The sequence below is a fragment of the Polistes fuscatus genome, unplaced genomic scaffold (genome assembly GCF_010416935.1).
Source record: "Polistes fuscatus isolate 324 unplaced genomic scaffold, CU_Pfus_HIC Scaffold14, whole genome shotgun sequence".
In the NCBI taxonomy this organism is placed as follows: Eukaryota; Metazoa; Arthropoda; class Insecta; order Hymenoptera; family Vespidae; genus Polistes; species Polistes fuscatus.
In genome coordinates, this window is record NW_025113042.1 from 5,175,130 (window position 1) to 5,202,773 (window position 27,644).

The following is a 27,644-nucleotide window of genomic DNA, read 5'->3' on the forward strand; positions in this document are numbered from 1 at the left end:
TTTTACTAAATTAACACGTTTTCCTTGTTTTGTTAGTAAATATACGTTCCACAAATGACTCAATCATTATCCTTTGACTTGGTTGAAAATCCTCCATGCCCGAATAAAACATTTGTATTTTCCCGCGCTAGTTCAACAATGTAATAAAGAAATAATCACACAGATGTCGCTACAATTCATAAATTACGAATTATTTGATTACCGGTCGAGCATATCATAAATGACGAATCGAAGCTTGTTTATGAGTTATTATTACAAGTTATTTTACGAAATACAAATAGAAATTCAATGAAAAGTGCTTTTAGTATATTAGCTTCGTTCTAGACGACGACATTGGTAAACGGGAAATAGTAAGGAATGATAGACACATTGAATTGACGCGTGGGAGCAGCGAGATAGGAGAGAGAGAGAGAGAGAAAAGAGAGAAGGGTAGTCGGCGCATGCGTATTAGGTGTGTATGAGTAAGAGCGCGTCGAGAGGAGTGGCGACGGTAATGATGATGGGGGGGTGAAGAAGTGTAGAAGGTGCTGGAGGAGAGGGAGAGAAGGAACGAGAGGGCAGTCGCACAGGACGTGGAACGGCCGTTGCCGTGGAGCGTGTGCGCTTAACTTTCGGGGTACGTTTATCTTAAATATATTCGTTATGACGATACAGTGATCCAGCGCTGAGCGCTGCGACCGTACGTATTTACGATTCGTTCGGCTACGGCAGCGAGAACGAAAAAGACTATAGAAAAATATAATAAAAATAACGACGATTACAACTACAACTACACAACGACGACGACGCGAGATGGAGGCGCGTCGTGAGACGGTCTGATCGTGGTGTAGCCTGTTTCCGTCCTTCTCTCGTTCCTTTCCTCTCGTGTATTAGTATATACCTTCGCTGGGGTCTTCCTCCTCCTCTCTTTTGTGAAATCGAGTGTGTGCGCCATGTGCCGCCGCCGTTCTACTCCTGTCGTCGCTGCTCGCGTGTGTCTTATTCCTTTTAAAGTGGATTTTAACATCATCGAGTAGGACCTCCCATTTCTTCTCTCCTTTACCCGGCCCTACTCCCCTCCCTCCCTTTTGTCTCTCTTTTATGAAAAATAAAAAGTTTCAACGAGGGGAAGGAAGAAAGTGTCTTTAGTCTGTTCCTTAGAGGAGGTTCGCCGGTACGCCCATCTCCCTACGATTGAGAAAGAGAAGGAGAAAGAAAGACAGAGATAGATAGTTAGAGAGAGAGAGAGAGAGAGAGAAAAGCAAAGAAAGAAAGAGTAAGAGAGAGAGAGAAGGAATTTTCTTCTCTCCATTATTAGTGATCGTCGTCTCGTGTCCGGTACGTCGCAGTGCAAGATACGACAACTCGGAAGACGAAGAAATTTAGGAAGGCATTATTCTCTTTTATATCAAACTATTGTATTTTTGTCTGCATCTCGTGGTGTGCCAATCGAGAGAAATAGAAGACGGAGAGAGAGAGAGAGATAGAGAAAGAAAGAAAGAACGAACGTAAGAGTGAGAGAGAGAGAGAGCAAGTAAGTCTGACGATTTGGTGGGGGTAGTGGGGTGTTGGTGGTGGAAGGTGGAGTGAAGTCAGCGAGGCTGAGAGAGAGCGAGAAGGAAATATAAGAAGCAAGAAGAGTGAAGAGAGAGGGGACACGTCTGGTCCGATTCCGTGCGTTCGAACGAGAGAGATAACGCGAGGGAGCGCAAGTGGCGTATCAAGATGGCGCATAATTTGGCACCGAGCGTCAACTGCTCGCTCGACGACATTGACCTGAACGCCCTGAAGGTACGTAAATATAAATATCATTTTATTCTAATGTATGTTGTTAACTATGATTATACATATTTGTATATACCAGCATTTATTTCATTCTTAATTATCGACCAAATACTTTCAATGAATGGTCATGGAAAATCTAACGCACACAAAGAGAGAGAGAGAAAGAGAAAGAGAAAAAGAGAGAGAGAGAGACTGAACGTTGATGATGATGATGATGAGAGATCGGGCTTTTGGTATTGGTCAGATGAAGATAACACGTACACGATCATCGACGAACTTGATCCAAAGAAAACGTAATTTCTTCTATTTCGTTGGAAATAAATTTCTTTCTTTATTATTATTTTTTTTTTTGATGTCGAGACACGAGGGAGGATTGAAGTGTACAAGTTAGAAAGAGAAAGAATGAGAAAGAGAGAGAGAGAGAGAAGAGGGAGAGGTCCTCGTATTCTCTCGTTCGATACTTCCCGTCTCGCGCAAACGTCTTCGAGAAGAATTGAACACTACCAAGAAGTTCCTATTTCTTTCTTTTCTTTTTTCTCTTTCTCTATTTCCTTCTATCTTTGACTTCTTTGCTCGTGGCCGGCCATCAAAGTCATTCCGGAAGCGTCCGAGCGTATCGCATAACATCCGTTGACAGCTTGGCGCGAATCCCGCCCAACCAATTTTCCTTTCGATCTTTAAATTCTTCCCCAAACATTGTTTTCTTCCTTTTTTGCTATTTAAATAACGTCACGCGCTGCAGACACTTATTTTCATTTAATACTTGCGTCATATGTTAATGTTATTCCTTTTAAATATTCAATGTTTCTCCTCTCTTGCTTCTTGTAACAATAGGTTTTGGTGGTGGTAGTGTTTTGTTATTATCGTCACTAAATATTACCAATAATATTCCCACTATTTATCAACTTTTTCTATTTCAATATTGCGAATTGAACTGAATTTTGTTGCTTAGTTTTGTTTTAATCTCTGCAACCCTACCTGGAAAAGCTCTGCTGTTTATCTCAACAGTTTAAGCGTTTACAATGATTTTACATTATTTACAGACTTTTAATTCAATTTGCCAACGTGTATATCTCAGGGCTTCTCAAACTTTTCCACTTGACGACCCCTTTTACTCGAGTAAATATTTTCGTGACCCTGGGTATATATATATATATATATATATATATATATATATATATATAGATTCTGCACTATCTTCTCTTCCACTATCACATTAACTTACAGACGTACATTACGTGCAGTGTTACTTAAATAATTTAAATTTTGATATGTTTGAAATTTCAGCGATCACACATATGGGCTCGTAAAATCACACTAGAAGTTTCGTTGCATCTCGTACTTTTCATTGCGAGAATTGATTTCTATTAGAAATTATTTTCAATGATTTTCAAGTATTTACAGACCTTTAATTCAAGCGAGATTTTATTTAAAATACGTTTAATACAAGCGTATATGGCGTATATGGTTTTCACCGTGTATACGTGCACGTTCTAATTTTAAAATACAATATCGGCTGAAGTTAGATGGTTATCCTGTATATTTATATATTTGAAAATTGTCGTATATTATTATATATATGTAGATAATATTTACGTATAGGTCAGTACAAGCTGCGCATAAAATAATAATCGATTTATCGTTTAATTAAACGTTAAATTGTCGTCATGTTGTAAACACAAGGTGCACATTTTATTTTGTATCATTTCTTTTTTTATTCCCGTTTAACGGTTCTCCCTCCCTCCCTCTCCCTCTCTCTGTCTTTCTCTTCTGTTCGATGCGTGTTTATGCGATATATCGATCGTGAGAACGAGCTAATGCAAAATAACTCGTTAGAAAGTAAGTTAAGTTACTTGTGCTCTAACGCCGTTTAACTTTGTCTTTCCCTACCCTCTCTTTCTCTCCCTCTTTTTCTTACTCTTTTTATTTCTATTTCTTTCTAATTCATTGACTCGTTTCCTATTGTTACAGGAACCCGCTGGGATATTTGAGCTGATCGAAGTTGTTGGTAATGGAACGTACGGGCAAGTTTACAAAGTAAGTCTCTTTGCAATAATCCTTTTTCGATCTATCAATCTATCTATCTATATATCTACTTATCTATCTATATATCGATGGATTGATCGAAGGATCTTCTATTTGTCGACAATTACTTAATGGTCAGACAAGTTTTTCTATGCTTTAACATGCGACCGATTCCACTCCTGTTATGTGTAAATACTTGGCTACCCATACACGTTTATTACACACAGAAAACTGATTGAATACTACCAACGAATGTAACTAAATACATATACACGTATTATCTACGGGCGTTGTTGGTTACATCGAGATACGTAACGAGCAAGAACTATTTCAAATTCCATCTTATAATATGTCGTTTTTTTTTTTTTTCTTACGATAATTCTTCGCGATAATTTTACGTGATACATTACGTGATAATTTTACAGATTTTTATTTTCAATTGGTTATAATATTAAATATATGGTCAATTGTATTAATATATCTTATTAGAAATTTTGTATAGACGTTGCACACACGTATATATTAAATAGTTTAGTTTTAAAATATCGTTATGACTAAACTATGAAGAATTTAATAATATTTGTTTTTCTTTATATCGTATGATAAAATAATTACGTAATTTTTTTTTCTTTATTTAGTTAGGATAAAATCTGTTGAATCGTTGAGAACTTATTAGAAATTGTACAAATATTACATACAAATACATATTCTAAACTTCGTGTAGTTTAAAATATCGATACGATTGAAAAAGGAAAATCTTCAAATTCTTATTTTTCTTTATCCTGTGATTTAAATCGTGATTATTTTTCTTTTTTATCTAATTAGAATAACAAAACGTTGAATTCCCATTAAAAGATAATTACACGAAATCTTACATATTACGTTGCAATGATTTATACAAATATTTGAAATATTTTTTAAATGAAAATATCATGATTGTGATTCAGGAAGGAAATATTTCTAATTATTTTTCTTTATCGTCGTACGAGAAATCTATTTTTGTTTTTTTTTTTTTCTTCTTTTCTATTACCAGGAAAAAATTAGTTAAAGTTTATGCGTCAGGTTTTACATGATGTCTAGTCATGCAGAACGTACGATAGTTCGACAACTATGATGATGATGATGATGATGATGATGATGATGATGATCATGATCATGATGATGCGAATGAAATTTGCAGAAACTTTAGCGTCCTTGCGATCGCTAATCGCAATTCCTTTCGAATCCGAAGCGTGTTAGTCGGTTGAATCGGAATGATTATGTTTCATACGATTGCGAGAAACCTTAGCTTTTATCGTTTCGTCGGATTTGAACTTATCCAATTGATCGTTCCAGTTAACTTTTAATTATCGAACATACTACTTTTAATCTTTCCTCTACATTTTTCTTTTTCTCCTTCTCTTTTTCTTTTTTTTTCTTTTTTTTTTTCCCCTAAAGCGATATCACCGACAAGTACAGCATGATGTTTGACGATGACCGTGTTTTTATTTTGTGCTTAGGAATCATTCGAAGTGCAGTAAGCACTTTTCAAAGTGACGTATTCGTCTGGAAGGAAATAACAAGTTGAACAAGCCGATTAGATTTGAAAATAAAATTCTTTCATCGTTATGTGCAACGGAGATGCGTTCGATTAATGTTACTTTTTATTTGTTCATTTTTTCTTTGAAGGTATATATTCTAAAAAAAAAAAAATAAAAAGATATCAATGAAATAAATAATTTATTAATGTTGCGTGGATAATAAAGAATAACTGTAAATTATTTATGTAATTAATTTATAGAGTAAAACCCTTTTACAAGATGATACGAAAATTGCAGTAACCCTTACGTGGCATTAATAATTTCCATTAAAATATTCTGAAAATAATTAATCGTTTTATAGGATGGTTTAGTGGATTATATTTAATTATAAAATCAAATATTTAATATATCGGAAAAGAAAGATATATATATATATAATTTCTATATAATAATAATTATAAATATATATATATATATATATATAATTTTTTTATATATATATTTATATAATAAAATATATATATAAAAATATATATAATATAATAAATTTTATAAATATATATAAAATTAAATTTAATAATTTAATATATATATATCTATATATAATATTAAATGAACTAAATAATAATTTATTAATATTGTTAGATAAAATATAATAACTCGAAATAACTTTCTCATATCTCTTCTGTTCTTCCATCCGGTAGATCCTAGGAAAACACGAAAAAGAGATTACTATCGTGAATGACGTCAGAGGAAACGTTTAACGTTCGTTCTCTCTGTCCAACACGTGGGCAGAAGGAAGACTCCAGAGAGAACTTTAATCGTCATCTAGTAGTCTCAACAATGTTGTCACGTTTTCTATCTTTTTTTTTCATTTTGCACGTGGTTTTTAATGAGAACGGAAAATAAGAAAGGAAGAAAAAAATCCAGTGAAATTAATAAACATTATTTTTGTTTTTTCTCACCCTAAAAGATCTAAGAAGTGACGAGTGTCTAGACAAATACTTATTGGAACATATGTTAGATCTAATTAAAGATTAGAACGTTATTTCATATCACACACACACACACACACAAGTAAAACAACAACTAGAAAAGGATAGGAAGAAAATAATAAGAGCTTTCGTATTTCAAACATTCCGTGCAATCTTATCTTTTCATTTTCAGAAACTATGTCATACCAGTTCGAATGGAAACATTTTATGTTGGATATAATCTATCGGATATAAGTAGAAAGTTTCTTTCGTATTTTAATTCAAAAGTGAAATAAGTTTTCTTCGTATTTTCCTATCCAATCTTTTTCCAAATAATTTCAAACTGTTATAATCATTTTTAATTGTTCGATGTTTAGTTTCTTACCGATGTCATGATTAATATTAAATGTTCGACCAGTGTGCATCTTTGGGATTCATTTTTAACATTCCAATTTTTAAATTAAATATGCTTTGTCACACGTGTACCCCGGATACTGCACCGTGTTCACAAACATAAAATATATTTTTGTTTGTTTACTAGCTCGAGTCGCATTCTTTTTTTTATGTTTTTGTTAATTAAATTTAAAAATGTATTTTTTAATTTCTTCTTTACTCTCTTTCACTCGTTTTTCTAGACACGATAAAACATTCGAAGAAACTTTTTACCTAATCCGATATATGTATATTTAGATGTATATAAAATAAAGTATAAATATTATTCTACCGATTGCAAGGAGTTATCTTTGGTATAGGAAATTGTAGCGATAAGAGAGGAAGGATGATGGTGATGATGGGTTAGAAGGAGGGTTTGCTTTTTTCCCCTAGGATTGTAGTTTGAAGGAAATAATGGAAAAGAGGGAATAAGAAACCGAGGTCATTTCCTCCGGAAAATGTCAATGTTAGTTGTCCTCTCTCTCTCTCTCTCTCTCTTTCTCTCTCGGTTCCTTTTTTAAATATAGATATATTACTTTATATTTTTCTTTTTATAAGTTAGATAAGTGGACGAGCGGACGATAAGATCGGTCGAGTTATTATTTTCACTTCGCTAATATAATAATATTTTTCTATTTATTATTATTTTTATATTATTTTATAATATATTAATTATTTATTATATCAAATATTTTCAATTAATTTACTCTATCCCTCTCTCTCTCTCTCTCTCTCTTTCTCTCTCTCTTGTAATACGATACAAAAATTACAATCAACAACTTTTGCATAACACAAATATTTCCATTACACTTTATTTTTGTTTTTTTTTCTTTTTTTCTAGAACGAATTACAATCCTACCGTACAAAAATTTAAATGTATTATTTTCATTACTTTCATTATTTAACATATACCATATTTCAATGTATTATTAGAGAATAATTGTCAATACTTTTAACAATTGCAATTCAATCAAAGGATAAACTACAAAATTTCTCTCATTCAATTATCTTTTCTCCATCCCTCCCCCTGTTTTTGATTGAGTCCTCCTCTGGTAGTTTTTAAAAGCGAAAATATATTATAATACCTTGCGTGTAATCGTCAATGGACGACGTGTTGTGTCGGTTTTCACGTCGTCGTCGTCGTCGACGTGACGTGTGGGAGAGGAGGAGACACGACGATCTTTTCTTTTTATTTTTTTTTTCACTTTTTTTCCTTCTTTTTTCCTCCCCCTTTATAAAGAGGAGAGAGAGAGATAGATAGATAGAAGAAACAGAGACTTTTAACCTCACCTGCATTTTTTCTTTACCTCTTTCTCCAACTCTTTCTCATAGAACGAAGAAGACAGAACATAAAAGGAGTAAAAGAGATAGCATGCTACCTAGCTAGTGAAAGAAAGAAAGAAAGAAAGAAAGATAATGGTGATTCACCTTGAAAAAATTCTCTTTGGCGAGGTCGTCCTTGAGAAAGAAGACTCGAGAGCGTGAAAAACGGTCGTACAGAGTTTGTTCATACGTGTGTGCATATATCTATATGCACGTGTGTATGTGTGTGCCTACTCGGAGGTCGAGAATCTCGACCGGAAGGATGAGGAACGTACAGTATGCGTCATTAACGTTCTTAGAATAAAAGGGACCACTCGTGAAACCAACCAAGAAATAAGAAGTCAGTAGTCTGTCTTCGCAAGAGAAATAATACTTTTTACTACTATTACAGTTTATAATATATATTGTATCATAAACGCGAGAAAGTCCTTATGCATAAGATTAATTCAACACCGATCATCTTTCTTTCGTGTCCTCTTTCTTTCATCGTCTTGTCTTCTCCCTTTTTTCTTCGTTTCAAAGATTGAATAGAGGTGTCTTATTTCTTTTCAGATAAGCTAGTAAAGACGATAGTAAGAAGTATTTTTAATAATTTGTGTATACGTGTGTATGTGTGTATTCTTTTTGTTGTTGTTGTTGGTTGTGTTAGGTGTATGAAATTGATAAGGGTATTTAATAGACGGTGGAAATATGCGACAGGTGTATCTATCTCTATGTTTTACGATACACATCGTAATTTATGTTAATTTGATTATTAAAAAATGGAATTTGTTCTTCCTCGGATATAAGCAAGCGAATGTTTAGACGTATTTTTTAGTTGTGTTGTTTTTATTTTCTTTTTTTTTCTTTTCTTTTCTTTTCTTTTCTTTCTTTTTGGTAAGTAGAAAATTGATAAAGGTATTTAATAAGACGGTGGAAATATGCGATACTTGCATTTATTTCTATGCTTTATGACGCATACTGCACTTTATGTAATTTGGTATTAGAAATTATTACAACTTACGTGGTTGTAGGGGGAAGAAAAAAGTAGAGGTATTTCAATGTTAGTATCATACAAAAAGGAAAAAAGAAATGCGGAGAAAAATGCAATATAATGTGAAGGCAAATTGAAATAGTAGCTTTTATGAAACTTAGGAATCGATGCATGCTGCATACTTTGCAATTTATGCAATCCGGTATCAGGAGTAATTTGCATCGTTGCAAAAAAGAAAGGGAAAGAAAGATATGGATTTTTCAATTTTGATATCGCACAAGTAACTAAAAATAATTCGATATAATGTAGAAATAAATTAGAACTTATATAGATTTCATAAAAGTTTTAGGTTCATGAAACGCGTTGCAAATTATATAATCAGGTCATCGATTCTTCAATTTCACGAACACTAATTTCCGATTACTATAATTCGTATGATTGTCGAAATAAAAAAAAGAAAGCACACGTATTGCAACTTTGGTTTTTATTTTCGTTTCGAATTTATCACTCGACCAACTGATCAAAATCTATGTTTTTGATGTTGCCGGTACATGCATACATACGTACGTTGAACATGTTTTCATTCGTATAGGGGTCTTAAAAAACAGAACAAGCTATTGGTTGTCGAATCACGAAAGGGGATAAAAGGTGTTGTGTAGGCTGTAAAAAAAGAATAGGAGGGGGGGAAAAAAAAAGAAGGAAAAGAAAGAAAGTAATAGCATAAAAATTGTACGATATCAAACTTTATCTTGTTTGCAACACGTCTCGTTTATGTTCCCCCACCCGTTATTTTGTCTTTATTTCATTATTTTTATTTCTTTCTTTCTTTCTCCATATCATCATAAATTTCATCCCAAATAGGGGGGAGGGTATATTATATTGAAGTATTTAACGAGGCCCTAATTGAAATGAACTCGTTGCCTTCCGCGTTTGGGAGTGGAGAAACATCGTCATAGTTTACCGTACTTGTACCAGTTATTATTTTTTGTTTGTTTTTTTTTTTAAGGGGAATAAATGACACATCAAAAAATATATACACGAACCTTTATTATTGGCCACCGAGTTCTATTAGAATGGTCATTTTGTCTATTAGAATTTTTTCTAACTGGATGGAATATGATAAAAAGGACGATCATCACCGAGATTTTCTTTGCTAGGATTAAACCAAGAAAGAACATCAAATTGTTTAAATTAACGTTTAAGGTATTTTCTACGAAAGGGAAAATCGTAATAATGATTGGGCGTTTCTATGTTAGCGGATATCGATTATTAATAACGGATATCCGGGATAGAAAGCATAGGAAGAGTTATCCTGTTTGTAGGTACGAGGGTACAGTAGTATTTGCGTGTGAAATTTGAAAAAAAAAATAAATAAATAAAAAGAAACACGGGGTATATAATAATATTCTCTTATAGTCTATAATATATATAATATATTATATTATATTATATATATATGAAATTTGAAAAAAAAAAAAATAAATAAATAAAAAGGAACACGGGGTGTATAATATTCTCTTATAGTCTATAATATGTATATATATATATTTAATTGATGCGCATTTTTAAATAAAATATAATTTTTATATAATTTCATTTCAATATTCTATGATAGAAATAAAATAAATAATTTCTAGATAGGATTTACCCTCACGGATGTTAGCAACGAAAACGTTAGTTTGCTCACCGTTCACTGATAACGATAAAAGTCCGGTTTTGCGTTTAGTTAGCTTTTTTTTTTTTTTTCCTTTACTTTTCTACAATCGAGACCTAGTCGAATCCGTTATGAACGAGACACCACACGGGTTCTGTTGATAGGAATTCTACAAAAAAAAAAAAAAGAAGAAGAAAAATAATATACGATAATAATATATGAAATATATATTCCCAGAATAATGAATAGATAAACAAAATTTATTTACACAACAAATATAGAAAAAGAAAAAAAAAAGAGAAAAAGCAAAAGAATTTATAACTGTTAATTTTTTATTTCTCTTCAAACGTATCATTTTTATTCTTAAAAAAAAAAAAAAATACCCAAGACTTTTATATCGAACCAATCGACGTTCTTTTTATCGTATCTCCTCCTTTCTTTCACAAGGGTCAAGGGTCAAGTTTTTCCATACACATATTTTTTGTCTTTCTTTTTTATTTCTTTCTCACTCTTTCTCTTTCTCTTTCTTTCTTTCTTTCTTTCTCAGTTGGATGCATCGATGCATGCATCACCTATTCCACTCACACGCACTCTTTAATGCTTTACTTTCGCGGCTGTGTGATATATGCGATAGGAGGAGGAGGAAGAAGAGAGGAGAGGGGGAGAGGTAAGGACGATGACCCGTTGTCGATGACGAAGAACGAACAGGAGAGGGAAAAAGGGGTGGTAGGGGGAGGACAGTAGGGAGGAAGACAGTAGGAACAAACCACTTCGACCATTCTCGATCTCCACTGTGTCTAATGTTTCGTTCTAGATTCACAATGATCTATTCATTTCATACATATTTATGTTTAATTATTATTTTCCTTTTTTTTCTTTCTTTCTTCTCGTTCATTTTAATCCATGTAATTATCGATTGAATAATATTACAACTATTAATAATATAAAACAAATAATGAAAAAAAAGAAAAAAAAAAGAAAAAAAAAAATGTTCCATCATAATTATCCGATAATATTTATCTTTCCATCTCTCTCACCTTTTTTTATTCGAATGATTTTTATTCGTGCAGATCCGAGGCATAATAATAATAATATGTTGCACGTAATGTTACTTGCTGTTATATATGTGATTTCATTTAGATCTGATAAGATTTACATTAATCTCTTAGAAGTCATTGGTCTCGTGATCGCAACATCGTGCAAAAACACCTGTGAACCTGAAGAAATTCCCGCGTATCGTAGGTGGGGGAGGAATCAGAGGGAGTAAAAGTCGGTCGTCCAATGTCCTCGATCGTTTTTTTTTTCTTTTCTTTTCTTTTCTTGTCTTCTCTTTTCTTTCCTCTTTTTTTTTTTCTTTATATATTTTTATTTTATTTTATTTTATTTTACTTTACTTTACTTTACTTTAACCGAGGGTATTTATATCACTTTAGTACACATGTATGAACGTATGTACTCACCCAGGTCCCCGGAGTCAATGAATCCCCCATTCAAGCGTGTTAAGTTTCATTGAAATTCGAAACTTCGAATGTTGGTGTAGTTGACAGTGACAAATCGTCGCACACCATCTGTTTCTTTATTTTTTATTTTTTTTTCCCTCTTTACTAATCGTTCATTTACTTACATTTGTTTTTTTCTTTCCTCTTATTTTTTTAATACTATCTATAAGACGATCGATTTATATAAGCGTAAATATATACTTACGAAAAATCATTTGCTTGAATTTTTGTACAGAAAATCAAATATATCGTCTAATAATCTCTTTTTTCTTTTTTAATTGTGATCGAGATTCTTCTCTATCATTAGTATATACTTTATTATTATTATTATTATTATTATTATCATTTTAAAGCATCGATTGATACCTCGGATACTTTCAGAAAGAGCCCAATGAGTCATTGACTTCACGTTTGATTTCGTAATGCACAGTTACGAACAGACACACTCGTTGGTGTCTTTTATCGTCGTTGTTTCTGGCTAATGAAGTTTAACTATGCAACGATATGATTATATTCTTTTTCAAGTTCTTAAGAAAAAGAGAGAGAGAGAGAAGAAAGATATGAAGAAGAACGAAGAAGAAAAGAAAAAAAGAGAGAAAGAAAGAAAAAAATGCTAGATAATAACATTCTCTTAATGATTCAATGTTCGTAGAAAAATATCATTTCTAGCGTTATCTTAAATTACTCATAGTTTATCTTTATGAACATTAAATTGTGCGAAAATTATTCGATAGAATTAACTTTCCCAAAATTTCTAATAGTAAAAGTAGATATCTTAATCGAAGATTAACACACAGGAAAAAAAAACAAACATTTCGATTGTTCTACGAAACAAAATCATTAGCTATTATTGTTTAAATCATTTAACGGAAAGATATTTATGTTATAGAATTATATACAATGCCCGGATTCTTTAGATTGACCGTAACATACACATAGTCGAATACCTACGTAAATTTATTTTTAAACACATAAACTAAACCGGTACTTGAAACCTGTCCTTTCCATCGATCGGAACAAACACGTTGGCGACATCGTCGTCGTCGTCGTCGTGTTGTTGTTCACCATTGGACGAAATAATATGAGATACGAGAAAAGAATAGTATTACTCCTTGTAATCGTAATTAATTCGTGATTAAAATGAAATACAAAAGGATAGAAGGACAGACAGATAGACGGGAAGACAGACAGATGATTTTCAATCAGAAAATCCCTTATCCACATACTCCTTCCCTTTTCCAATTATTCTTTCGACGATTTTTCTCTTCGTTTTTTTTTTCCTACTCTTTTTCTCTTTTCGAATTTAAATTTCTATTATATATATATATATATATTCTAGTCGTCGTCATGCCCCTATCCACCCCCTTCCCTCCCCCAAGTGGTAGTGATCTACATTTTCATTGAAAAAACAAATAGAAACGTATTTTTTTTTTCTTTTTTTCCCATTCAATGTCGTGAAACGTGTTCATTTTCAATGTCGGTAGGACTGTAAAACGCGTGTTCCCGTAAACGGTACATGCCCCGGTACTTTGCTGGCCCGATTTGAATGAGAGAAAGAGTCGATATTTTGCATTGAAACGTCCGTCTGTCTCTCTACGAATGATCTTTCGGTATATAATTCTTCTTTCATTTCACACTTTCTTTCTTTTAGCTACTATCGTTCCTCCCACCCACCCTCCTTCTTTCAGAACTCTTCCAGATAAGGAACATCCGACGCGTAGCTTTCTTTTTTCCCCTTTCTTTCTTTCTTTCTTTCTTTCTTTTTCTTTTTTTGTTTCCAAATCACATCCCGATGAACGGTGAGAATAACGAAAGTAGTCTGCCGTAATATAACGAGTAGTAATAATAATCAGCTGTTCGCGATTCCTTTTGTAAGACATTTTATAATTAAACCTCGCGAGGGGGAGAGGAGAGGGGTAGGGAGGGAGGGGAGGAAAAAGTTTGTTACCATTCGTTGTTTGTTATTATTTCTTTTTTTTTTTTTTTTTTTCAATCAATATTGTTAATATATTGGATCGGGGAAAAAGTTTCTTCGTATTTCGATGGGGGGGGGGAGGAGGAGGAGGAGGAGATCAAACAACTTTCCCCTTCCGTTCGTATTTTGTATATATCGAAGTCTAATCTTTTTCTAACTAATTCAAATCGTTTTTCGATCGATATCATTTTTATTTCTTATTTATAAACGTCCTTGGTCTTTTGTACAATTTTTGTTTCTTTTTTAATTTACAATTAATTTACATAAACTTCGATAGGTAAAAATAACTCACGAATATTACTTCAAGTGTTATATAAAAATATGATTTCATTTATAAGTTGTAATAATATTAAAAAAAGCTCCCCCATAAAAATATCTAATACATGTTTAATCTGACACTTGACAGGATACAGATTATATTTCTTTTCTTTTCTTTTTTTTTTTAACATTCTACACAGTTATATAGGGGTCCATCAGAATGGACCCTTCTCTTTTCTACAATTGTATAGAATTTAATCAAAATCGGGGTCAACTTGTTTCTGGCCCCCCTTGTCAGTTATATAAACCTATATGTTTTTTTTTGTTGTTTTAATTGTAAACGATCGAATGACGGATACGTGGAACAACTGTCAGATTTTGATTATTTTAATTCTCTAAACCGGGGGAATTTCACCGAAATAGAAAGATCTTAATTTATGAAAATACTATGTCATAATCCTCTTACGAGCTGTCTATCTATCTGTCTGTCTGTCTGTCTCTCGTACAGATCGCGTGCATGTAAATATTAATGCGTAAATGTATGCATGCAATTGCGTGTAAGCAACGATGCGAAACGCCCTTTCGATCGGCTTGCTTGCTTGCTTGCTTGAAATCATTTTTACCTTTTAAAATGGCACACTTTTTCGAAACCATACTATATAGACACACACACACATTTGGGGGCTTACGTAATAATAATCGTAGAAAGGAACCGATCACCCGAATCAAACGACGAACGATATATTATTCATATGTATGTTTATTCTTTAAATAAACATCTGGTTCATCCCCCTCCCCCGCCCCCGAACAACTAAAATAATAATTAATTAATCAATTTGTTGTTCCATCTTCTCAACGAGCAACGTAAGTACGATCAATCATAATAATACTTTATACAGTACGAATTTTATTCCTTGAGAACGATCAATCATAATTGTAAACCATTAAACGAGAGATTTAATATACACACGTCTGTATAATCATTCGAATTAATTTATAAGAATATTTATTTGGAATACGTTGGCGAATATTTGTAGAATTTAATTCGATTTAATTGGGAAATTTAACAAATTCGATTTTGGTATGTGTTGTTGAGAAAATAATAAATAAAATAGATATAACACAAAGAGAGAGAGAGAGAAAAAAAAAGGATTGTGTAAGTGGAAATAGTTTGTGGGGAATAATATCCAATGAAGAATTTTAATTAAAAATAATTAGGAACTAGGTTGTAGTATAAAACATGGTTTAATGTTGAAACAAATTCCAGCATTTTAACGGGAGGATGGTAACAACCCCTTTTAGGTGTTCGGATTCTTTTTAAAGGGTTTTATTATCATCTAAAAATAAAATACGAAAAATACGTATCGATTTTTTGTTCTCGATAGTATGCGAGAAGAGAAAGAGAGCGTAGAAGAGCAGTTGTCGATGAAAACTTGTGAATGTAGAACATTGTGATCCCTCTCTTTCACGGTCTTTTTGTCCGAACCGAGGAATCGATACGGATATTGTTATTCGGCTATTTTTGCGATAACCGCAAAGAGATGATTTCCCACCACCTACGAAATTTCATCTACGTACAAATTGAAAACATATTTTTAAATCTGTTATATATATGGGCTAAACATTTTTCTTAAATGTAACAAAATTTGTGTGCAATGGATATAATCAAGAATTATAAACCTATACACGTTATGCGTGATTAAAAAACAAATTTACTAGTTTAAATAATTTCATTATAATTAATTTCACTTTATCATTTCGAAAGTATTCCCATCATATCTTGAATACTCTCAAAAATTTTTCCTGACACTGGGGGAGGATAATCACAAGACATCCAATGGAAGACACAACAGCGATTGAAGAGAGAGAGAGAGAGAGAGAGAACAACGTATTACGTTTTTTAATTTAATTATTATAAATTATATCTTATTTATATCTTAAAAATTAGATCTACATTATATAAAGAAATGTAAAAGAAACCACTTACTGTACGAGATTGAAATTAATAGAATATATTTCAATTGAATCAAATAATTTGTCGAAATTATTTCTATTACGAAAATACTATTCCCATACAAAAATCTTTTACGTACGTACACAAGTTACACGTACTCGTGTTTTTTTTTTTGTTTTTTTTTGGTTAAACGTATAATTTAATATTTCAGTAAACAAAGTTTGTTACGACGAAAAAGTGCACGTCGATTCAATTTTATAAAGGGGAAACAATTCTCTCTCCCACTTTCTCCTCCTTTTTTTTTTTCTTCTTTTTTTCCACCGAAAGCACACGTGCGTGCTATGAATGCATTTGAGTTTTGCGTATAGTACTTGCTTAATATAAGCAAGAGAAGAGAAGAAAGAGAAAGAGAAGAAGAGAAAAGAAGAGAAGAGGAGGAATGTTAGAAAGCTTTGAGTTCTTCATTGATTTTTCGTTAGACAACTGTTGGATAAAGAGATGGAATGATGTTGGATGAGGAACAAATAATATTTTCTCTCTCTCTCTCTTAAAAATAGAAAAAGTTTATTTTTTCTTTTACGAATGATTGAATTTTTTGTTTTTATACCAAACGAATCAAGTCCCTTCGGAATAAGAAACGTTTCAATCGAGCATTCGATGTTACATACAAAAATCATTCCTTTTCCTAATGCAAAAGAGACAAAAATAATTGTATTATTACAAAAATATATTATCGATTTATTTCTATAAAAAAAATCATTATCCCCTATTCTATCAACAACAACACACGCGTCATATTGCAAATTTTATTCGAATTTGTTTACAAATATAAAAAAATGGGAATGTTAGGGAAAGCTTTGAATATTCGAGTTGGATGCTTGCAACTGATTCTTTTTGAAAAGAGAGAGAGAGAGAGAGAGAGAGAGAATATGAGAGAGTAAAAAAAGAGGAGATGGTGGTGGACGTAGTAGTCTGGGCGTCTGCTAACCGTATGTACTACACGTTGGCTTTGTCGTGGAAAAAGGTTGAGTATAAAAAGCATGCGGTGACGCTTTTCTCTTTCTTCATCCCTTCCCTACAATACTCTTCTTCTTCCTCTTCCTCTGGCTCCATTGGCGTGCAAAAATACGGAGGGGAAGGTACAAGTATACAGCGTTTTGTTTCCTACCGAGCAACCGTGTTGCGTTGGACCAAACTCATGGCTTAGGCTATATTCCATCCCCATATGTACATACACATACATACACACATCACACAAATATATGTTATATGTTTTATACGCATTTACTATATATACACATATATACTATATGCACATATGTACATATATATGTGTATGTATATGTGTATGTATGCATACGATGGTGGTCCATATATATATGTATATGTATATGTGTGGTGGTGCACATCGTTGATGCAGCAGCCTACGCAAGGTTCTATGTCGTCAGAGGGGATGATTTAGTTGAGCCACGTTAAAACGACGCGTGGTCGTCGTTTTCCTTCGTTTCAACGTAATGGCGAATTTGCCCCCACGGAATGGCGAGAATTTATTCCAATTTACAGATTTCTTTTCTTTCTTTCTTCTTTGACGCGCGCTATTTTTAGAATTTCTCTTTCTCCCTTTATCCTTTTCTTTTTAGATATTTAATACGTTGATTACTGTTTGCCTGATTAGAATAGGTTAGATTAATTATACTTTGTATTCAAGAATTGCACTTCATTTGTATACTTTAATCGTGAGTCGTAAAATTAAAGTATAAAATAAAAAGATTATATATATATATATATAGAGAGAGAGAGAAAAGAAAGAATTAAATAAATAATTTCATCATGCATCTTGAAATTTCATGAAAATTTAGCTTTACAATAGTTATTACCGAGTAAGTTAGTTCTTTGGTTACTTTGGCAAGTCGTAATACCGTGTTGTCTTGTTGTTGTCGGTTGAAAGTTCAACCAGCAAGAAGTTAGGATCTACGTTTGTTCCTCTCTTTTTTCCTCGGAGTTATATTCGCCGTTGTTTCAAAGTCAACGTTGGAAGAACTTTAGGAAAACTCGCAGAGTACTCGTTGTTCCAAGTGCATACTGTGTTAAAAAGCAAAAAGCATTTTTGTGATGCAACGCATCATCGCCACCACCACCACCACGTTTGGCACCTTAAAACGTCACGCTTTTAATTACAGCTTTAATCGACTTTTAATAACACGTTATACTGCCTCGTATTCTTTAACATTAATTAATGTTCGACTTTAATTATAAACTATTGTTTTTGGAATCGTTGAATTTCTTCTTTTTCATCGTATCATTTTTCTCTTTCCTTATATTTTCTTGATTTCTTCGATTTACTTTTAGTAATCTTTATTCATTCTTACCGTATTATAACGTTCTTTGTATGTTTTCAGGGTCGACACACCAAAACGGGTCAGCTGGCGGCCATCAAGGTCATGGACGTCACAGAGGTAATTTTACTCGGTTGAAAACCGATCGGAAATACTTACTACTTACTTACTTACTTACTTACTTACTCGTTCGTTCCCTTTGTCAAATTTACTCTATATAAATATACTACTACTATCTAATGTTGAATTTAAACCTATCATATACGAGCAGAACAAAAAAATAATAAATTATCCTACAATCGCGAGAGAGAAAAAGATTTTCATCAATATTATTTGAATAAATTATATTTCAAGTTTAATTTCTAGTTTGAAAATATTTAAATGCTCGAAGAATTAAATGAACACACACAAAGTACCCTAGATTATTTACACCTGAAAATGAATTTCACAAAATTTCCACACACGTACAAAGTGAAAAATATAATATTAAAAAAAACAAAAAAACAAATCATAGATTATATAATAAAAATGAAATATACCGCGTAATACTAATCAGTGTTTATAATATTCGTAGAATTTTCGATTGGTTGTTTCTTCTTGTCTAGGATTCGAGTTAGGCTGGGCTGGGATCTCCTCTAACGTTAGCTTTTTTTTCCATCTCTTTCTATTTTACATAGAGAGAAAGAGATTGTGTGCGTGTTCATCATCATCATCATCATCATCCTCTTCTTTTCTATTTTCATCTCCTTTTCTCTGTTAGAAGAGTCAATCTTGTAACGCACGAGTAAATCTCGACTCTACTTACCTACTTAACGGCTACGAACGGCATGCGGTTTTCTTACGGCCATCTACGCGTACTGGAATTCTCACATTCTCTACGCCACTAATGGTAATGCTTTTTGTTCTCAGGATGAAGAGGAAGAAATCAAGTTGGAAATAAACGTATTGAAGAGGGTAAGCTTATTATATAAAACAACGATTATTATTACTATCGTGTGTGTATACCTTTGGAATTAATAAAAAAAAGGAAAAAAACAAATAAACCCCTGCGTTGAACTTTCAACGCATTATGAACACTTTCGTGTCCATGTTTTTTTTCTTTTCTAAATATATATTATATATATCTTATTATTATTAAATTATTATTAAATAGTTTAGTGTTTTATTCGCGCGTTTTCTTCTTGTTTTTATTTGTTTTCTGTTTACAGTATTCGAATCACAGAAACATAGCTACATACTACGGTGCCTTCGTGAAGAAGTCATCACCGGGAAAGGATGATCAGTTATGGTTGGTTATGGAATACTGCGGAGCTGGCTCCGTCACAGATCTCGTCAAATCGACGAAGGGTCAGAGCCTTAAGGAAGAATGGATTGCATATATTTCCAGAGAAATATTACGGGGTCTAAGTTATCTTCACAGTAATAAAGTTATTCACAGGGATATCAAAGGACAGAACGTACTTCTAACTGACAATGCCGAGGTCAAGCTTGGTACGTTTTATTCTTTTTTTAAATACACTTATTTACTTGTTTTTTTTTGTTTTTCTTTTTCTTTTATGGGAACAAAGAAAAAAATTGTTTTTCTTTTTATCGGAAGCGGGAGGAATAACTTTTTATTTTTAATTTCTCGTTGCACAGTTGATTTTGGTGTTAGCGCCCAATTGGATAGAACGATAGGCAGAAGGAATACGTTTATTGGTACACCTTACTGGATGGCACCAGAAGTAATAGCTTGCGATGAGAATCCCGACGCTACTTACGACAATAGAAGTGATCTTTGGTCTCTCGGAATTACCGCTTTAGAAATGGCTGAATCACAACCTCCACTTTGTGACCTCCACCCGATGAGAGTTAGTATTTTTTTTTTTCAAATCATATTCCTTTAACGAGAAACAATTTAAGATTGAAGCTAAATTATACGAGTACACACACTTGTACTCCTAGTATCTTTACAAATAGATAAATAAATCATTCGATTTCAAATATTATACTTTCTTGCAAAAATTCCAGGCATTGTTTTTGATTCCGCGTAATCCACCGCCTAGACTGAAGTCCAAAAAATGGGCAAAGAAATTTCATGGTTTTATCGAGACTGTATTGGTGAAGGATTACCATCAGAGGCCTTACACCGAACAATTACTTAAGCATCCATTTATACGGGACCAACCGACGGAGAGACAAGTCAGAATACAATTGAAAGATCATATCGATCGTTGTAAGAAACGCAAACAGGAGAAAGGTATAATAAATATATATATAATACGATCATATATCCTACCTCTCCTTTTTAATCAAGTCTTGTTGTTTCAATCTAAAATAATATTATTAATATTATAGAAAGAGACGATTACCGATACAGCGGTAGCGAGAACGAAGAAGATGAGCCAGCATTAGCCGGTGAACCATCATCTATAGTTCAAGCACCTGGCGGTGATACATTGAGACGTAATTTCCAACAAATTCAAGAAGGTCGAACGTTAACGCAAGACGTGTCACCGCAAGCACCAGCCGGTAAGGATAAACCAAATCAAGGTAGATCTCAACGAGAAGTACCAGAACCAGGTCCGCCTGCGAGACCAGCCATTCCACACAGATTAATCGGTAAAGTGTTAATATAAGTTTTCTTAAATATTATAATAGACATTTTCTCTCTCGAATTCTTATTTTTATTGACCATTATTATAGTCGTGCCAGATCCGCAGCCACCATCTCGACCATTACCACCGACACCTAGGGATGACCCACGACAATCCCACAAGGTCTCGACACCGCCCTCCAATCATCAGGCACCTTCTGCCGGCGGTGGGGGTAGCGGGGGTTCCGGTGGACAAGCCGCACCTCAAAGAAACAGCCACGTGTTTAAACCTATGGTAGGGATTTTTGTTCTAATTATCGATCCATATCGTCCCGTTCCCCCTTTCTACCTACCTACCCCTCCCTTAACCCCTTTCCCACTATTCCTATTATAAAGTTTCCTTTTTCTCGATAACTCCTGCCATAACCGTAGACCATGGTGAAGTAATTCAAATAGTATATATATATATATTTAAAAACAAAATATATATAACAATATATAGTAGAGAAGGCACACGCTGTCTTATTATCCTTTTTTTTTTTGCAATTAAGCTGTTTTCACCACGATCCAGCCGTATTATCTGTGAAATGCATAGTTCTCTCTCCTCTTATATCTTCCTCTCTTTCTTTTTCTATCTATCTCTTTTTTGCTATCTCTATCTCTATCTCTCTCTGTACTTATTATACATATACACAGACACACCCTATGCATTTGTTTATTTTATATATATATATTATATATATTTTTATATTTTATATTATCTCCATTGCACGCAAAAGTTTCGTTCTACTTGCTGTTACGGCATTTAGGCGTGCACGCTGACAGATAAAACATATTTACCAATTATATTACATACACTCATATTCACATTCATATATATATATACACAATACATTCATACATTCACCAACACATTTTTTTCAAGGCGCCTTGCACCCGAATTTGGAATGTATTTGGTTTTTGTTTTTTTTTCCATGTTCACACGAACCCGTAGCTGCCGCCGAGGAGGCCTGAGGTAAGAAAAACACGCACACCAATATTTTCTTCTCCCTTTTACCGTATTACATATTATCAGTATTATTTTCTTGTTTTTCCACTCACATATATAGCTAACTTATATATCCAATCAGTGGTTTATATATTTATATATATAAAATATTCAAAGAAAACATTAACTAGTTAGATCATCAGTTTGACGAGGGGGTGGGTAAAGTCGTCATGCAAAGAAAAATATAATTTGTTATTTAATCAGTTAACTGTGGTGACACCACCCATCCCTCTTTGAAAATTGTCTATCCAAATTGTGTTGCAAAAATGCAATATTTTTGCATATTATTTTTCTAACATTATACTCGTAAATCATAGTTAATTGATTAATGAATATTTTTAACAGAATAATACATAAATACACTGATTGGTTATTAATTTTCCTGTATATGCATTAACTGTCTTTACTCAATACTTCAATATATATATATATATATATATATATATATATATATATACATACATATATAAATATACATATTACCTATCGCTTAAGCACAGCAGCATTGTACTATTATACTTTACGCCTCACTCCAATCATTTTGACTGGATTTAAAAAGAAAAACAAAACGAGTAAAATCGTACAATGTTCACAAGGCAAAACAAACAACACGTTCGTTAGTGTTTCGAGAATCGTCTTCGTCGTCGGTGTCACTCACTCCTTGTGGAAAGGGGGGAAAATAATTAAACGCTTTACCTGCGTGTGTTCATATAATAATAATAATAATAATAATAAAAAGAAAAGAGAAGAATTATTGTAAATACGTTCAAAATTGTCGCTTTTTTAAATCTAACGTATATGTGCTATTAAAAATAAACATCGTATTTAATTCGTGTAACAAAAATACCAGCAAAAGGCTTTTAATTCTAACGATTATTATTAGGGATCACTTTCATAATAGAAATCATTTTGCGTAGTGATCATCAAATTACCTTCACGAGCGAGTAAATAAACAATTGGAGTGTTCGCGAACCTCTTGCTTTATTTCTCTTTCTATTTCTATTTCTCTTTCTCTTTCTCTTTCTCTCTATTTCTCTCTTTCTCTGTTTCTAAGCGCAGTACTTTTATTCCTCACTTTATTTTCTGCGACTATTTTCTGCCTTTTCTTCCGGCTTGGTTTGGCTGTGTCCAGTTGGGTGGCTTTTAGTATATCCTTTATCTCGGAGGTGTCTCGGAACAGTGACTAACGGGGTTGTGCGTGTGTGCGTGTGGGTGGTAGGACTTGGACATGCTGGCCGCTCAACTCAACGAGCTTGGTGTGTCACAGGGCCCCGAGGCCCCGCCTAGGCCCAACAGACAACATAAGGGCCCACCAGCTACTTCAACGTCTAATTCGGTCCAGCCAGCGAGCGCTAATGAACAAAACAACAAACAGATGCAACAATCATCCAGTATACTCGATCAAGTAAGCTTTCTAATTCGCGTGATCATCAGTCATGATCATCATAATGATGATGATAATGATGATGATGATAATAATGATGTTGTATTATATTGGGTATATTATACATTTTTGTATTTTCCCTATATTATTTTCTTTTCCTTTTAAAATTTTAATCGTTACTCTCTTCTCTTCGTACCAACCCCCCACCCCACCCTCATGTATCTTTTCTACATTTCTACTACTACTACTACTACTATTACTTGCTTTATTATCGTTGACCTCCTCCTCTTCATGCTAGAGTATTTTGCAGCGTCTTGTGCCTTGTACAAAAAAAAAAGAAATAAAAAAAAAAGAGAGAGAAGAAAAAAGGTAAAAAGAAAATATGTCGACGAGACGTGATTATGAAAAAAAAAAGAAAAATTGGAAAAAGAAAAAAGAAAAAAAAATAGGTTCCTCTTGGAAACGACTACGATATCGAATTAAAAGTATTATTATTTTTATCTCATTCCAGGCACTGTCGATTGAGAGTGACAGCGACGACGATCTCGAAGATGCTGGTAGTAACAATCTAAGGAACGACGGTACACTTCTCGCTAGCGATCCGCCTAAGCCTCTGTAAGTAGGATATGATAATTTATAGAACACATAACTCTTATAGCGCATAAAATAATTACTGCAAACTGGGTCATGTTCATTCGTTTCTAAAAAAAAAAGAAAAAAGAAAGAAAGAGAGAGAGAGAGAGAAAGAAACACGAGAGTTGTGATTGGAGAGGGGAAAAAGAAAAAGAGGTGTGGGGGGGTGGATTCGTATCATTAACGTCAAGTAGTGGAATGATTATTATGACTGTAATGAAATTGTCAATACACCGGTGTGTGTTTCTTTTCTTTTTCTTTTTATTCTCCTGCTCTTCTCTTCTCTTCTCTCTAATCTTCTTCTTCTTCTTCTTTTTTTTTCCTATTTTCACAAATTAATATTAATATTATTTATATTTCGTTTCATCTTTCATCATCTGTATATGCCCATCATCATCATCATGCACCCCCGTGCGCTTCTTCTCTTCTTCGACATACGCTTTTATGTGGGCGCCGTTTTATCGTCGACTCTCACATGGTCTCTCGCAACAATTATTCCCCCCAACGCGTATCATCGAATATACGTCATCGAACAAAAACCGCAACCACCACCACCACCACCACCACCAACAACAACAACAACACCCCATCGTTATGTTTAACATCGATCTCTACGTACGACAACGTCTGATTTACCTGCGGCAGTCCCGAATTTTCTCCTTTCAGGCCATCCTCGGATTCGTCCTCGTCATCCTCGCACAACGCTCAGAATTCCCATCACGAAGGTAAGCCAAAAGGTAGGACATCGACTAAACTATATTATTTTATTAATAATTTATAATTTAGAAATTTCTTTTCTTAAACGTTCATTCAATTTTTAACAAAATTTACGACAATTTGTTAACAGGATCCCCGTTTCGTATAATATTTTTTTTATTTGCTGGATCACGGAATGTTAATGATATTTATGCTCGTTAACAAACAAGTATACTTTTTGGAATTCAATTTAAATAAAGGGAAGAAAATATCAATTAGAAAATAATTTCTTTTTTTTTCTTTTTTTTTTCTTTTCAATTTTGTGCACCCCTTGCAAAGGTCTCGGTGGTACAGAACCCACCCCCTATTTAACTAAACAGTTCGTATATCCCCGAATACGGTCCTTTGAAAATATTTTCAGCTGATATATATTTTACATGTTAAATAAAATGATCGTATATGTATGAATAAATTAAAGTATTGCCTTTGAATAAATTTAAATAAAATATTGGCAATAACTTATCGATCAACAACAATTTCCTCCCTCATTATTTCTTTTTTATTTTTTTTTTAGTAAATTATCATGTAAAATATTGATGGTAGATAAATTTTTAACGTACGGTTCACGTTTGGGTATTTATATTTCAACGGTGTATTTATTTGATTCGTATTTGAAATTTTTCTAGGTGGGGCACCAAATCGACCATTACCACCAACGCCAGATGAGGAAGAATCCGGAGATCGTACACTAGTCATGAAACGAGTGAGTAGAATTTTTTCAAGTCAATTGTGCAAGCTAACAAAATACCCTTTACGTAGCCTACACATACATATATATATATATTATTATTATTATTCTATTATACGATATATATATATATTCAATCTATGGAGAGCTACTAATAATAATATAACGGTACAAATTAATATGTACATTGAGTGTATGTGGACCTATTTATATATACATTTGTTCTGTGTAATATCACGTTTTTTGGTAGATTGCGCAGACCGTCCGCCATCTTTTCTTTTGTACGAACGAACCCTTTAGATAAGTTTTAATCTCGTTTTCCAAAAAAAAAAATGATTTCTTTATATCATTAGAACTAAGAGGAGGTAACGTAATAAAATGTAAAATTAATTTTTTACAACGAAAAATATAACGAAATCCGGTAAATGTTCGTGTAATTTCGTACGATGCGACCAACGCGTTTAATTTATTTTGTTCTTTTTTACCGAGAGTCATCATCTTTTAAAAGATTAATCATTCAACCTTTAATTTCGATATTAATCTTATCTTAAATTTAATGAAAAGAAAAAAATCAACGATTACTCTACTTCTTCCTTCGTACGAGAGAAAAGAAGAAGAAAAAAACGGACGAACTGCGTGCTGGCTCATACGTTTTTTATTTTAATTTTTTTTTTGTTCTTTCTGCACCTATCTCGTACATTGACTGATATCCGGAACTAATTTAATGGTATATATATATGATCGTTCGCTGAATCAACCCCCTCAGCCATATGTTCATGATCAATGACTCGCCGTGACTGAAAACCTTGTACGTTGAAAGAAAAAAATTACTGTGGTGCATTGCCTTGTGTCTGTACTTTTGTCGCTGTCGTACGGTATCCACCCCCCTCTCCCTTTCCCCCCTGCACCAATCATACACGATCGATAAATACATTCACCATCGTAGACTATGCTGCACCGATGGTGGAGACTTCCCTTAATCAACCTGAACACGCGAATGCTTTCTTTAATACACCGTACACGTACACGTATATATATATATAAATATACACACACACACACAGAAAGAGAGAGGTTAATAATACGATCGAAGACAGTTTCACGCTAATCTTTGGGTCTTTATCTTTTTTTTTTCTTTTTCCTAAAGTAGAAGATAATGTGTGTTGTATATGTAAAGTAGATGATAAAGAAAGAACGGAAGAAAGAAAGAAAGAGAGAGAGAGAAAGAAGGAAAAAAGAGAGAGAGCGCGAGAGCGAGAGGGAGAGAAAGATAGATAGATAAAGAAAAAAAGGAAGAAGTAAAAAGGAAGGATTAAGAAGTTCAATGAGAACTTCACCACCGGTTAGCAAGCTTAGTCGTCCCTTCAGTAATGTCGTTACATATATCCACCTACCACCACCACTACCACTACCACCACCATTATCACCATAGCAAAAAAAAAACAATCTCCAGCACAATCTCTTCTTACCTGTCACATTGTTATTATCGCACGTATCTTTTTTTCTTGTTTTTTTTTTCTCTGTCATCGTACCATTACCCTCGTCGTCGTGCGCGCCTTTAGAAACTTAGTCAGACATCAGACGATCGTGCAACGGCTAGCGACAACCGCCGCTCAGAGATAGACGAGCAGCTCCTTCTGAAGGAGTGGGACTTCACCCGCTTCTTTCAGGGTTTTAACGAAAGGTTGGATAAAATGAAACAGGAGCACCAGCAAGATGCTGCGACGTTGGCGGCGGCGGCTGCGGCTGCGGCTGCGGTCGGTACGAGCAAATCCGGGAGCGAGGAACGTTCCTCTTCTTCTGGCGAAAGAACGCTTAAGAGGCAGGAGCAGTTAGCGCGTAGGAAATACGAGCAGCAGCAGCAACAACAACA

At 33.5% G+C, this 27,644-nt stretch overlaps 1 protein-coding gene across 1 annotated transcript; it reads left to right on the forward strand.

Moving 5' to 3' along the window:
* Positions 1-497: 497 nt before the first annotated feature.
* LOC122514248 (misshapen-like kinase 1) lies at positions 498-27,644 on the forward strand (the record flags this gene model as incomplete). Its single annotated transcript, XM_043630958.1, is given in 15 exon segments — positions 498-1,770; positions 3,736-3,801; positions 18,751-18,807; positions 19,597-19,641; positions 19,896-20,178; positions 20,326-20,537; positions 20,698-20,926; positions 21,025-21,288; positions 21,373-21,557; positions 22,257-22,277; positions 23,530-23,715; positions 24,206-24,309; positions 24,994-25,052; positions 25,710-25,786; positions 27,442-27,644. Coding segments are annotated over 15 exon segments (2,057 nt in total), but the record flags the coding sequence as incomplete, so codon positions are not given.